This window comes from Asterias rubens, chromosome 19, assembly GCF_902459465.1.
Source record: "Asterias rubens chromosome 19, eAstRub1.3, whole genome shotgun sequence".
In the NCBI taxonomy this organism is placed as follows: domain Eukaryota; kingdom Metazoa; phylum Echinodermata; class Asteroidea; order Forcipulatida; family Asteriidae; genus Asterias; species Asterias rubens.
Genome location: NC_047080.1, coordinates 12,389,594 through 12,404,476, shown reverse-complemented (window position 1 = coordinate 12,404,476; position 14,883 = coordinate 12,389,594). Strand labels below are relative to the sequence as shown.

At 36.4% G+C, this 14,883-nt stretch overlaps 1 protein-coding gene across 2 annotated transcripts in view; it reads left to right on the top strand.

Moving 5' to 3' along the window:
- Positions 1-14,883, top strand: part of LOC117302889 (collagen alpha-1(XI) chain-like) — a 64,530-nt gene that overhangs the window by 31,107 nt on the left and 18,540 nt on the right. For both annotated transcript variants that reach the window (XM_033786856.1, XM_033786855.1), the window contains exons 17-42: positions 218-316; positions 613-711; positions 1,329-1,427; positions 2,336-2,380; positions 3,243-3,341; positions 3,872-3,925; positions 4,233-4,286; positions 4,577-4,630; positions 5,160-5,213; positions 5,404-5,457; positions 5,735-5,833; positions 6,225-6,269; positions 6,718-6,825; positions 7,031-7,084; positions 7,317-7,424; positions 8,068-8,157; positions 9,040-9,093; positions 9,595-9,648; positions 10,116-10,169; positions 10,805-10,858; positions 11,320-11,427; positions 11,908-11,961; positions 12,416-12,469; positions 13,067-13,174; positions 13,876-13,929; positions 14,497-14,550. In XM_033786856.1, coding sequence (XP_033642747.1) covers positions 218-316; positions 613-711; positions 1,329-1,427; positions 2,336-2,380; positions 3,243-3,341; positions 3,872-3,925; positions 4,233-4,286; positions 4,577-4,630; positions 5,160-5,213; positions 5,404-5,457; positions 5,735-5,833; positions 6,225-6,269; positions 6,718-6,825; positions 7,031-7,084; positions 7,317-7,424; positions 8,068-8,157; positions 9,040-9,093; positions 9,595-9,648; positions 10,116-10,169; positions 10,805-10,858; positions 11,320-11,427; positions 11,908-11,961; positions 12,416-12,469; positions 13,067-13,174; positions 13,876-13,929; positions 14,497-14,550 — 1,863 coding nt within the window. The remainder of the gene's footprint in view (positions 1-217; positions 317-612; positions 712-1,328; positions 1,428-2,335; positions 2,381-3,242; positions 3,342-3,871; positions 3,926-4,232; positions 4,287-4,576; positions 4,631-5,159; positions 5,214-5,403; positions 5,458-5,734; positions 5,834-6,224; positions 6,270-6,717; positions 6,826-7,030; positions 7,085-7,316; positions 7,425-8,067; positions 8,158-9,039; positions 9,094-9,594; positions 9,649-10,115; positions 10,170-10,804; positions 10,859-11,319; positions 11,428-11,907; positions 11,962-12,415; positions 12,470-13,066; positions 13,175-13,875; positions 13,930-14,496; positions 14,551-14,883) is intronic.

Here is a 14,883-nt window from a genome sequence, read left to right as displayed (position 1 = left end):
CTATGGAACATTAATGCAAATATTGATAGATCAATACATGATGTACACAGAGGTTGCAAAAAACTAAAGGACAACTGAGCAAAAGGTGATATTTACAATAAAAGATCACCTAATTGTTACACAATGTAGTGACTCTTCATTTGTTTTTTTGAAATTTTTCTCTTGATAGTTGTTGTTAAACTGATTATTTTCTTATTCTTAAACCAATTATTTCTAGGGAAATGATGGAGATCAAGGAGAATATGGTTTGCCTGGACCACCAGGAACCAGCGGTCAAACTGGACCACGAGGAATGCCTGGCCCTATGGGTATGCCTGTAAGTCACAAAGTCTCGTCTTATCTTACACTTCTTATCTCATGTCTTATCTTACACTTCTTATCTCATGTCTTATCTCACAATCTGCACATTCATGACACATCTACTGAAGCTGACAGCATTTAGCTGATGTACCTCTGTATTGTGGTGGTGTTGCCCTGGTTCAAAGACACCTGCACCATAGCGCTACCAAAGTTAACAATGATCCCATAAGATTTCTGCACAACCTGGAATTGACTTGGCTTCATCCATTATACCTTGATCCAAATTGATTGATGTATTTGTTTGTATTTCAGGGTGGTATTGGTGATCCAGGTCCTATGGGACCCAAAGGTGCAATGGGTATTGCAGGTATGCCAGGAAACCCTGGTATGCCCGGAAAGGCTGGACCACCTGTAAGTATACTTCAATTGCTTTCTATTCATTTTATTCAACAATCCAAACACATCCCATACCCTGGAGACGGGGTTACAACAATTAAATCTTTTTAGCAAAGAAAGAGAGGTTAGCATAATATCAAATTAAACTTGGTTTCCTTTAACTTAAAAACAGAGAAGAGGTCCTTCAATATAGCAAGCCATATAAGATAAAATGTACAATCCGTTCCATGCATTTGGTATCTTGTTGTTATGGACAGATGGAATTTAACAATACTTTATGGTATTTTGATTTCTCCATTTTAGTACCGAGTCAGAATTTACCCAGAGAATAAAAGGGTAATTTCTGGGTCAGCTTGACTCTGGAGGTATCAACTTGACCCCCTATAATTCAAGTAGAAACGTAGCTTACAGTTTCTGCTTAGTGTATGACTTGCTATCACTAACTTATTGGAGCCCATTCATTATTTGTTAACAATTGAATCAAAAAGGTATATTCAATAACAGAAGTACATCGTAGAAAGCAATTGCGTTTGTCATAAAAAGTAAAGTTTTTTATATGAAACTTTCAGTTGGTTTATATCTTCACAATTGTTTCTATTTAATATACTTGATATTTTTGTTTTGTCCAATAGGGCTCGATGGGACCCCAAGGCAGTATGGGGGCACCTGGTGTACAAGGCCCAGTGGGTAAGCCTGGTGTTCCAGGAGTACCAGGTACTGATGGGCCGCCGGTGAGTAGTACAGCCTAGTTGAACTTAGTCCTGAAACGTACAGCGTACCAACTTAGTCCTTAAACGTATACAGCCAATTTGAACTTAGTCCTAGAACCTGTCATCAAATCAACAGTTGCCCAGAAGAATGACATAAGGCTCTACGCCCTTCTACCAGGCGACGATAAGCAATATGGCTCTTGGTGAAAATCAAATTCTGCCAACATTTTTGTTGCTAGAATTATGGACATGTTTTCTTATTTATATGAAGAATTTAACCTTTCTATTCTTACTAGCGATTAAACCTTTATATTTATATAACTGACATACAGATCCTTGTCATTTGATTGGTGGAACTTACTTCACTTGACATTCACTATTACTCCCATCCGCACCGGCAATCAAAAAGACCTATTCGCCCATGGGGAATAGCATTTCCCATTCAACAGTTAGGATCATCCTTGTTCCCAATGTTTTTGAGCAGTACAGTGCCGCCGCGCAGCTGCTGAAACAAAGGAGCACCTGTGCAAAAGGTTGTGATCCGATTTGTGCATTGTTGCCGCTACGCGTCACTATATGATGTTTGGTTGTCAGTAATTTGTGTGATTTTTCATAATGTTATACTTTAAAAAATACATCAAATTACAAGGATCTATATGTCATTTATAAAACAAATATTGAGTGGCTTTAATTCATGGAAAGGAATATTATCGCTCGGTTAAATTTGGACTGTCAAATTTTACCTTGCGATAATATTCCTCCCATTCCACTCTGAGTCACTCAATATTTGTATATTGTTACAACCTTTCTCTAGTAACTTTTGTTATGTCTTTCTTCTGTACTGGCACACTACAAAATGATGTACATTTGTTGATTTACAATGTACTTTTATGGCTAATTATTATCATTTCATTTTGATTCTTTTGTAGGGTTTCCCAGGCCAAGAGGGACCAACCGGAGCCAAAGGAAGCGATGTAAGAAAATACGTACTAGAATTTACTCCTCATCATTTCTTTGTGTTTAACCTTTTACAGTTTTTGTGGGTCAGCAGGCTTGGCGTAGAATTAAAGTCAAACTCACGTTGACCTTAGAGAAAGAAAGAACCTGTTGTTGTCACTCACATTATTGGGAAACCAAAAAACAAACATTTGTAAAGCTGTCTGTGAATGTCGAATGCTGAAGCTGGGATCTTTAGCCAGTTTGGACACATATTCCGAATTTTAGAATTTAAGTGATGGTCAATAACAGGGTTTTCAGCACAGCGCCCCGCTGTTAGAATAGTAGGATCCCCAGGCAGTGCTTATTATAAAAGGCCAGGGGTCAAACTTCCACCTGTGATGCCGATGGGGGGTTCCCCTTCTAAAGGTCACTCAGTCATTTCAGCCACTCATCCAAACTTGACTCTGAAAACACTTGTTTGTAATCTGTAATTGAAACTGCAACACTCCTTAGTTTGTCCTTGTTGACATTTTGGGGTCTCCTGACGATGACTAAAGCAAGCTAGTTGAAACGTTGAGATCGATTAAGAACTCACTCCTCGATAGTGGAGAGAACTCCCCTGCATCCACTTAAGCTAAAGATTTTCTACCTCCCACCCAGGTAGTAGTTAATGAGCAGGACAGTTCTTTTTAGAACTGAGAAGTCTCCCGAAATACTACTCTGCGGTAGTAGGTTATAAAGAAAGAAAATTTCTCAAAAGAACATAATCTACCCAGCTATAGTAGATACATACATGGTGTTACTGCAAACCATTTGAGTGACCTCTCCATGCCAAGCCTGAAATCCCATTAACGACATTGATTTCTATTTTGTGTTTGTTGAATGTTTTGTTTGTAGGGACCTGGTGGACCACAGGGTCTTCAAGGGTACGCAGGGCCTAGAGGAGTCAAGGGTGTAACCGGTATCAGAGGTCTCCCAGGGTCAAAGGGCTCTTCGGTGAGTTCTGCTACTATAAGCAGTATTTCAACAAATCAAGTTACTAAATATGGTTTATTGGTATAGAAAGAGAAAATAGTATTAGCTATTGCAAACTGCTGACCAACAAAAAGGACCAATGACAAAAATACAAAAATAGTTAATGGCGTGACATTTCGACCCTAGCAGAGTCTTTCTCGAAGAGAGAAAGAAAGACAGAATTGAGACAATTTTTTAAAACTAAATACACAGAAATTGTTTTCTTCTTTTTTTCTAACAAAATTGAAAGTTTGAAAAAACGTTGATTCCTTATAGTCAGGATTGTTATTGTAGAAATAATCCAAAGACTCTGACTTCATGCAAAGCGAAAGTTTAATTGTTAATAAATTGCATCAAAAACATGGAATTTTTGTGTATAGTGAAATAGAGACAAATATATGACAACAGGAACATATTTGATTAAAAATGATTTTATGGATTGTCCAATAAAAAAAAGATAAGAAGAAAGGAAAACATTTAGGAATGTTTTTATATTTGTTGTGTGAATTCAGGGTGAGGATGGCATACCTGGATTGAAAGGAGATATGGGTCTTAGAGGAGACAGGGTAAGTTGAAAATAACTTTCTAAAAAATTAACGAGAAAAGGAAATAGTTTGATGTGTCGTCAGTGAAAAAGTCTTCTAACATAGCACTTCAGTTAGACACAAGTTTGAAAATGTCAAAATGTTATAACTCGCTCAAAATAGCCAGAATTAATGCACAAAACAAGCAAATAAAAAACAAGCAAGACAAAACAATAAAAAACTTTGCACCTACATTACAAAGTCTAAAAATGATTGAAATATTTAGCAATATTATTATTAACAAAACATAAACTAGGATTGAATTTTGTTTTGTTTGATTTCTTTTCAGGGTAATCAAGGGCCATCGGGTCCTAGAGGGCCAGAGGGCATCATGGGACCCAAGGTAAGTCTTTCTGAGGATAATATTTATAGGAAAGACACACAAGCTTTTAGTTTCATACAATTGCTTCAAGCACAAACTTAGACAAATTTGTGTTTATACAAAGTTTTTAAACAAGGCCCTTTTACCCTTTTGTAAGTTTTATGATGTACTTTTTTACTGCTTGTTCATCTGTAATGTTAGGCTTTCTATAAGCAGATTTCAATAAATCAATAATAAAAAAGTTTAATTCTGTGAGTAAACATCTGTTGTTATTATTTGTTGATTAATTTCTTATTGCTATCTCTCTACAGGGAGAAATGGGAATAATTGGTGATCCAGGACCAATCGGTGTTGGTGGTGAAAAGGTTAGTTTTCTACAAAAACGCTCTTTCTTCAAGAAAAACATTTGCTGAGAATCTTAAAGAAAACTCTTTCTTCTTGGTGGTATCCAGTTTTGAACAAGAGTTTGAGAACCAGCATTTGGGGCACATTTTATGTAATTGTATATTTTTTTTATAAACTAATTTGTTTTTAATCAGTCCTCAAGTTCCAGTAGGCAAACAGTTGCTTAAGCTTGCTCAAGCTTAAAATAAAAGACCTAATACTTTGGTTGGATTCGAACCCATGACCCACACCATTCCAGAGCAGATGTCTTACCTCTAGACCACAGACCAGGGTCTGGTGAGAGGTAGCCTGTCATTTCTGCATTCACTAGATGTGGGTCGCAGTAGGTCTACAGATCACTCTAATTACTTTGTTTTTATTCTCCAAGAAAACCTGGAAGTACTTTTGTATTGTCTTGTATCATTGTTTAGGCTGAGTAGATAATAATGATGATAATAATAATAATAATAATAATAATAATAATAATAATTTTCTTCCTTTTCCATTCAGGGTCAACTTGGAGCACCTGGAATGCCTGGTTATCCTGGAAGAACAGGGGACAAGGTAAAGTTTACTCTTAAAGAAACCTTCTTTAATATAAACAATGGGGACTTCTAACAGTCTTAATAAACTCACCTTGTTAAAGTTCTGTTTTTGTTACCATTGTTAAGTAAATAGATTTCCTTTATGTCCTTGTGGAATTGACCTACAATTGTTTAGACTAACATCATTTGGTTACAATTTTTTTATACAGGGAGACATCGGTAAAGAAGGAAATTCAGGAAAAATTGGAGACAAAGGATCCAGGGTTAGTACACTTTCCATGAATTAAAACCAGTTTTCATTTATATTTACCCCAATGTACCTAGTGTCATTACTAACGATAAATCTTGCTTACTCTGGCTGTAACCAATAACTGTTTTGGTCATTGGCCAGTGATTAACCAATCGCAAATTCAAAACAAAACTCTTACTTTTTACGACTGCAAAATGCACCCTGTATTACTGGAAAACTGCAGCTTTTATTGTGTGCAATGAAATATAACATTGTCTGTGATAATTAAATGTCTTTGTGGTTGAATATAGGGACCGTCAGGTGTACCAGGGAATGTAGGGGATCGTGGACCGAGAGGACAAAGAGGTGAACGAGGTGTTTCTGGAAGTGAGGGACCACGTGGACAAAAGGTAATACAAAAACAACATCAACAACTTTTCCCGAAAATCTACTCCAGGGTAGTAGATTTAGCAAGACAGTTCTCTAAAGAAGAAAATCTACCCGGCAAGTAGACACACACACGGTTTTACAGCAAACCAAATATATATCAACAACTTTGCTGAATGTCTCTTTCACACTAGACACATTTCCTGTGAATATCCCAAAGAAAGTTTGGTTGATCTTTTCACAATTGCTAATGCAAGGATATTAGATCGGTTTAAATTATGCAAGTAAAACAGTGAATCCTAAATGTAAGTAAAGAAGAACAATGAACACAAAGCTAACATTTGCAGGAAAGTTTATTAATCAATTTATCATTTATGGATAAATAAAAATAAAATTTGTATTGTTATTGAACAGGGTGAAGAAGGACCCAACGGACCTGGCGGAATTCAAGGTGAAAGGGTAAGTAAACCAAATCTGTTTTGAATTTACTAATTCTTGAGTTGAATTAGAGATCAGATAGATACTGTTTCATATAAATGAGGAAAAAAACGGGAAAAATGTGTACTTATTTTAGTCTCTGTCTTGAATTAGGGAGCAGATAAATTTCTGCTTCACATTTTTTATGTGGAAAAAAAGAACAAGAAAAAACAAAGTACTTTTTCTGATCTCTGTGTTGAATTAGAGATTGAAAATGACTAAAAAGTTGAGTGAAAACAACAAAACAAATGATATATTTCTCCCAATTTCTGTATTGAATTAAAGATCAGATGACTGTTTTACATAAGTGTTAACCGTAGATAATCTTTCGTTTATGAAATGATCAAAATAATAAACCTCTCTCCTCTCCTAAATAAAACAGAGATCCAAAAATAGATCCATGATTAATTTTTTTCCAATTTTCCTATAGGGTCCTGCTGGAGTGTCTGGAAGCCGTGGGTTCCCAGGAGCTAAAGGACCCGCGGGACCAATCGGTCAGGATGGTATACCAGGCTTCCCTGGCCCACGTGGAGAGGCAGTAAGTATAGTAATTCTGCATTATCTAACTCTTTTGTAACTATATCGTTCACTCATTGTATATTTTATTGTTCTCTTTATGCGCTTAGAGGCTTTTTGCATTAGGCGCTTTACAGATGTCTGTATTATTATTATTATTATTACTAAGTTCTCAGAAACTTGAATTTCTTATTAATCCTTTTGATTGTTTCTGTTTTGATAACCAGGGATTTGAGGGTAAACCAGGAACACCAGGACCTGCAGGTGTTATTGGTCCACAGGTAAGTTTGAGTTTTCTGTTTTTTTAACTGAGACAAGTCAAGTTTGATCTATAGAGATAGTAGAGTCATCTAAAATGTGACGTGGCGTTGACGAGGCGGGGTAAAGTAACTTTGTATTACAGCTTTGGAGCCCAAAGTAGCGTCACTTTTATGGACACTGCTCCCGCATTTTGCAGGTTTTCTCAGCATCAAACTGTGATTGATTGTTTGTTTTTGTCTTTGAATGAAACAGGGTCCACCAGGAGAGAAGGGTCCAGAAGGTACTAGTGGATTCCCAGGAGGCCCTGGACTGCCGGGTGAGCCTGGTCTACCTGGTGAATCTGGTTCTACAGGAATTCAGGTAAGCAAATCAACAAATCGAATTATTTTGACTTTTCTCATCTTTCCAAAATTCTTGGTTGTTTTGCAAACAAATGGCTACTTCTACTGATAACTTTGTTTTATGCCTTCGGAAAAGTGACTGGCTAAAACTAAATAAACTACGCTGAAAAGTTTCTTCCATAAGTTGAGAGGGTTTTGTTTTGTATTGTTCCAGTGAGGTTTTTGTTTGGTTGTATTGTTTACATTGCCTGGGTTAATTTAAGCTGAATTGTTTGGTTTTAAATTAAGTTTTATAACTTGGTTTCATCTACCATTGACAATTGACATACCAATTTGAAACACACTGGCACAAGTTAGTCCTGCTGAATCCTTCTAACCAAGTCACTGATCCCTCTTGATTGCAACCCAATTAGGATACGTGGCATGGTCTGGCATATGAGCTGACTAGTGTGTATAATGGCATTTAAACATAGCTCAGATTGCAGGGTTTGAACAAATTAACCAGTGTTGTGAAACTTTTATTTAAACCTATCAGATCTATGCTTCATTGTTACTCTGCCCAACAGATAAAATCTTTCACATATTCCCATTTAATTGTCCAATTTCTTGATGACTTTTAGAAGCTGATGTTGTAACCACAATCATTGTTTCCCCCCTGACAGGGCACCCCAGGCCAGCCTGGAATAGCGGGAGGTGAAGGACCTCCAGGTGTACAAGGCTTCCCTGGAGAAAGAGGTCTTCCTGGTGTTCAGGTAATTCAACTTCCTTTCAAGATCTCAACCAAATCAACTTATTGATCGATCCATAACTGATGATTATTTCAGCGAAAAAGAAAGTTGAAAATCAAGTGAGTTCAGGGCTGTCAGTATTTGCCTTCATGAGTTCAGGGCAGTCAGTCCTCGCCTTCATGAGTTCAGGGCAGTCAGTCCTCGCCTTCATGAGTTCAGGGCAGTCAGTCCTCGCCTTCATGAGTTCAGGGCAGTCAGTCCTCGCCTTCATGAGTTCAAGGCAGTCAGTCCTCGCCTTCATGAGTTAAGGGCAGTCAGTCCTCGCCTTCATGAGTTCAGGGCAGTCAGTCCTCGCCTTCAACCTCTTGAACCATGGTATAAACACTTCTGGGGCACTATGTGGATTGGGTTTTCAGTCCTACCTGACTGCTTGGGTTTTCCATGGAATATTTCTGTGGGGTTTTTCTCCCACATCTTAAACTGAAACCTCATTCCCGTCTTCTTTCCATGGGGTCCTTGGCTAGTATAGCGATTAAAGCAGTTTTTCTTAGCTCCACAACCAGATTTAACAAATAAAAATAAAATACAATAAATAAGTCAGCAGATTTTGCATAACCTATTGCCTGTTATTAATTTGTGGTTGTTAAGTTTTGGATATAATCATTCATATGTTCATTAATCTTTGTTCGGAATTACAATTTAAAGACCCCATTTGAGAAGTTTCTCCTTTCTTCTACTCCTTGAAACCTGCAAGAAGGAGGACCGTTGATTTATACAATTGTAAAGAGAAACTGTGATATGTCATGGTTAGCTTTGTAGAAAGAGTCGGCTCGGGTTGAAATATGAGGCCATTAACGATAGTTGTACAAAAAAAGTTTAAATTTTGACAATTGTTTATTTTTGCAGGGACCAGAAGGAGACACAGGTGAGGATGGTTCATCAGGACAACAAGGACCACCAGTAAGTACATTGGTCTCTCATTACCTCATACTAAATTATAGCATATACCCTGGCTGAGCGGACTCAAGCTCTGCTGTTTCTGATAAGCAGGGTGTGGTTTCAGTTCTGGTTGTGACACTTGTGCTCTTTAGCAAGGCACTTGACCATTATTGCTTTGTCCTTTTGATGTGGCGCAAATGACCACAAACTTTCTCATTCTCGCTTCTATCACCTCTTAAATACAAATGTTTTTGGGGAAACATTTTCCAAACCATATTACTTTGAAGAAATCCTTTCTCAAAACAGTTGTGCTATAAACAGCTTCTATGCTTCTAGCTAAGTAAGTTTATATGGTGATTAATTTTGAAGTATTAATTAATTAATGACCCTACCTTTAGAGAGTCAGTATGGTAGAGAAAGTAGTAAAGAGTAGTATTTTGGCAGCTTGGCACTTTTTTAAAGATGTGATCTACGACAATTAAATTTTTGATTAATTAAATTGATGTTGTTTTTGTTTTTCAGGGTGCCCCTGGCGTTCAAGGGCCTTCCGGTATTCCAGGACCACCAGGATTACAGGTAAGTAAATCGGCCAGTAGAGGATGCTAGCACCATGCTGCTGTGGAGTTTCCGTTAATGGTTGCCCCTGCTGGGTGACTGGGTAACCTGGTACCAAGGGTTGCCTCTCCTAGTTGGATTGATTATTGTAAAGTTTGGAGCTGAATTGTGTCAATAAAGCTCTCGTCAGACGCTCAGAAAACACAAGGACACCACTCCTTGTCTCCTTGAAAACTGCAAACCTAATAAGCTAAGTGTCTACGCTACAATAAAGTGCACTTTCTCTAGATTGTGAAGCAGCTTTTGTTGGTTTACTTTCTCTAGATTGTGAAGCAGCTTTTGTTGGTTTACTTTCTCTAGAGCCTAGAACCACTGGGTTAGTTTTCTCACTGGGTTAGTTTTTGTTAACTGTTAACAATGAATTGGGTGAAAATTTAATCTATTTGCATTTTTAATTAACTTTGGTTTAATATATTTTTTGTTTGCAGGGTCGTCCTGGAGAAAGAGGAGCAGAAGGATCCAGAGGAATCAAGGGTGAAAGGGTAAGTTCAGATCCTTTGTTTCCTGGTGTGCAGATTTACATTCTTACAGATTTTCGTTTGCAGACTATTTGTATTGTATACAAAGAAAATGCATTGTGTTTTTTTTGCATAAATATGAAACCACTTTGATCCAGTGTTACTCAGTTACACACTTGTTTACCTTTCTTGACAATAGGACAATAATGTTAATTCCATTCAAGTTGATATTTTAAGACCTATAACAATGCCAACATCTTTATCTAGCTGTCTGTGTCAAATTGTAATCATCAACATCGATTTTATATACTAGAAAATGGCCAGGAACTTTTAGCATTCAGCTTTGATTCATGATGGAGCTCCTTTTTCTTACCAACATCTTCAGCTTAGACTCAAGCTTTGGCTTTGTTGTCCGCCATTAAGAAAATGTGGACTCTTAGCATGGAAATTAGAAAAAGCGAAACCCTAAGCAGTGATTTTGAGAATGGCAACAAAATTGCTTGACTTTGATAACAAATCATTTCTCCCGGAATTTCCTAGACAGGAACTTTCTTTTGAGAATCACTTAAGATTGAAGTGCATAATTCACTCTATACTTTTATAACTAAGTTTTGAAGTAGCTTCTCCTTTTATAAGAAGAATGTCTTCTGTTGTTTCAGGGAGACGATGGACCAAATGGACCTGTTGGTCGAGATGGTATGCCAGGACCAAGGGTAAGTCACAATTTCTGTTCTGCTTTCTTTGTTCCTTTTCATGCCTTGTATTGTACTTGTTGTTCTTGTATTGTTGAGGTCAAATAAACAATAATAATATTATTCCTCTGCATAAACCTGTTATTTTTAAGGGAAACACTCACCAACCACGTAGGTTTTATCTAATCTTAAGCCCTTTCTTTAATAACTCCCCAGTTAAATTTATTTGACTTACACATGAAATCTGACTCTGCATACTCCTGTTTGGAGGTTTAAAACGATTTAAACTTTCTCTTAACTAAGTGCCTGTTCAGATAAAAACATTTTAAACAAAAACTATATTTGTAGATAGCTGTTTTCTAAATTTTGATATTTTTAATAAAAATCTTATAGATTTTAACCCCATATTCAATCCAAATTTCTAATTGTACCCATGTTCTTCCACTTATTAATCCTCTTTCTGTTGTTGTTTTGTTCTGAAGGGTCTACCAGGACCAATAGGATTAACCGGATCACCTGGTGAAGATGGAGATAGAGGAGACACCGGATTAGCAGGAACTAAGGGATCTAAGGGAGAACGAGGCATGGAGGTCAGACATCTTTTGTTTATTTAATTTAAAAGAAACTAAACTCGGACGAGACTTAAAGCTGTTGGTCTCGTGTGTTGTGTATAACACATTTAAAAGAACCCAGTGAACTTATCGAAAAGTTCGTCCCAGTGTTCCTTGTTTGATTGGCAGCTTATTGCGCCAAAGCACCATGTAAACCATAGCATGGAATATTCAAACCTAGTCCCACATACCTTGCAGGAAATACTGTATGTTAAAGCTTCAGGAACGCACTGAGTGACGGACATGTGATCTAAATAATATATTTTATAGTGTAACTTAAAATTTTTACAAAAAAAAAACATTTTTAACTGGGCAAGCCAGTGATCTAAATTATTGAGCAAATTTCATTTTATATATTATTTGTATCTCTTTTTTTCTCTTATAGTTTGCCACAGCCTCAAAAGACTGTATTAATTCCTGCTGTTATTTCATGTATTTTTGTGTCTTTCTTTCTTGCAGGGACCAATGGGATTGCTTGGGGAGAGAGGGCCTCGTGGTGACCCAGGCTTACCAGTGAGTAATCAACCAAAGATTTGGTTCAAAGTTAATTTCTTGCCTAGAATATCAATTTTTAATTGCCCTTATTTGTGGGATCTTTAATGAGACCTGAGGAAAAATCCCTCCAGTATGTTGTTTGTTTGGAGTTGAAAGGTTTTATACAGTATTGATCAGGATAAAAAACACAATTGTTTAATTTATGTCTGTTTAATTTGACTGATTATGTTTATATTTATTAAGATTATGGGTTAATGCTGTGTTTTGTTTTGCTTTATTTTATGTGGCTCTTTCAGATACATGCACTCACAATTTATAGAATTATTTTTTTATGATTTATAAAACGATACAGACCAAAATAAAACTGAATAGAATTGTGTTTACTGTTTGAAGTTTCAAAGTTTACAGTTCGAAGTTTTTAGTTTGAAAATTTTGTCTATTAAGTTACATTTTGTATTTTTTATTTCCACAGGGAGAAGATGGTGATACGGGCGTGCCAGGCGAGATGGGTCTTAGAGGCCCCAAGGTAAGTCCATCCAATTTTCCTGGTCTATAAGACAAATGTTTCACGAAGCATTAAATAATTATCAATCCAAATGCTCACTGACTGCAAAGTCCAAACTGTACCAATCCTCCAGAGAAATACACCCTCACGTCGAGGAAACAGTTTTTTGTTTTATTTCCCCAAATCACTCTCGTTTGGTTTGAGTTGTTGCAATCAAATAATGAAAGCATCAACAACATGATTAGGTATTATTCATTTGCTTTCAACAAGAGACTTTTTATATTTTGTTTGCAGCGAAAGTTTAAAATGTCTTATTTTATTTGCAACCAGTTATTAAACTGTCTTATTATGATCTTATTGATAATTTTGATTTTATGTATAATTTGTTTTACAGCAAACGATTAAATGTTCTTATTTTGTTTCCAACAAGAGATAAAATTTCTTCTTTTGTTTGTAACAAGAGATGAAATATTCTCTCCATTTGTTTGCTGCAATAGATTGAAATTTCTTGTCCACACCCAGAGGTTAAATCTGTTAACTTATATCTGCAACCAGATATTAAACAATTTGATTGTTTATTGATGTTCTTCTGATTTGATGTTTAATTTGTCTGATCAGGGAGAAGAAGGACCATCAGGAGCCCCAGGGAGTGCCGGACCAATCGGCTTACAGGGTCTTCCTGGCGTTAGTGGACCTAAAGGAGATACTGGTGATCCTGGTCCAACTGTAAGAAATATCAAGTCTCTGTTTATTATATTTCTGGTGTATTTATTATCAATCGGCCACAATCGATTCAATGTACAAAGTTAAAAGGAAACGAAAAAATGCATTAAAATATTGCAAAGTTACAATAACAAACAAACAACAAGCCCAAGTGCCAATGGACAGTTTTTATATTGTGCAAAATTACAGCAAAGTCTCAAAGCGTTTTTGGAAAGTCAAGAGTGAAAAACCAGGATTTTGAAAAAAGAAATTAGAGAAAGCAAAGAAAGAACTACTAAATGCAATGAAAAACACACGTTATTTCACTAAAGGAACCGTAATACTATCACAACACCGATGATACATTTTTTGATAGGGCTAATTTAGAACACTGGGCTTGCCTTTCAAATAATTCTACGTTGATAAAGTCCACGTTGTTAAACCAGCCGGTCATGTTTTTGCCTGGTGCACTAGCAATAATGTCTGGTAAAAAAATAATATTCTTTATAATCCCCCCCCCCCCCACCCTTCAGCACTTCGGTTTTGATGTGACATTTTGACAATATACAAATGCTTGCTTTCGTCATAGTGATAGGAATTACTTTCCTCCATTCTCTTAGAACCCTTTCTCTCACCCTCAGAAAACATTGTAAAGATATCAAACAAAAGATGGAGGAAATACTTATGCAAGAATTACTAATCTAATCTTGATTATTTTACTTAAGGGTGCTCCTGGTAGAATGGGACTACCTGGAAAACGAGGAACCCCAGGAGGAGAGGTGAGTTAAGTGGGACGGAACAAGCCCAAAGCTTTTCTAAATGTATTTGTAAGAACAAAATACTCCTCCTAAATGTGTGTCATTAGGGTTCCTGTCTGCCGTTAAACCTTAATATTGTACAACTATTTTATAAAGACTTTTTAGAACTATTTTCTTACTCCTTGATCTGTAACTGGTTGTTGAAACAACCCCACAGTTTGGCTGCATGTATTTGTACGAATAAATATTCCTTACAAATTTGTGTCATTAGGGTTTTACCCCCCGAGAGCACTTTAACCTTAACAGTGCAACTATTTTCTTAAGCCTCGATCTTTAGAACTGTTCAATTCATACATCCCTTATGCGTTTTGGTTTACAATTGTTCTATTTTTCTTAAGATTTTAACTGTTAACCTTGGCTGAATAATTTACAAAAATATAAATATTGCAATCAATTAAATGTCTGTAAAAGATAACTCGTTAGTAGTGCTTTACTTGCTGTGGTAGGAAACCTCAGTTAGCAATTAAATTTGTTCTTATTACAAGAACTTAGTGATTGAGTTTTTTTTTTTATGTTCTTTCCTTGAAGGGCGGACAAGGCTTACCAGGACCAAGAGGGGACAACGGATCTCCCGGACAAAAGGTAAACCTAGCCTCGATTCATTTTGAATAGCATAAAAAAAGTTTCAAAACTCCAATGAAACAAATCTGATCAATATAAAGCTGCCAGATGTTTTAAAAAAATTCCCTTTCAAACAATACTTGACAGGGATCGAATTGTACACAGGATCGCAGGCCAAAGGCCAGTGATTTAAGCATCGGGCCACTACACTTATGGCTAGACGATACCTCACAGTGTAATACTTTTAAAAACAAATATCTGATAAATACCTCTCACTTGAAGATTACTTAGTATCTAAGAAGATAAATAAGATCAATCTTAGAAGACATGACTTCATGCTTGTTAAATTAAAAG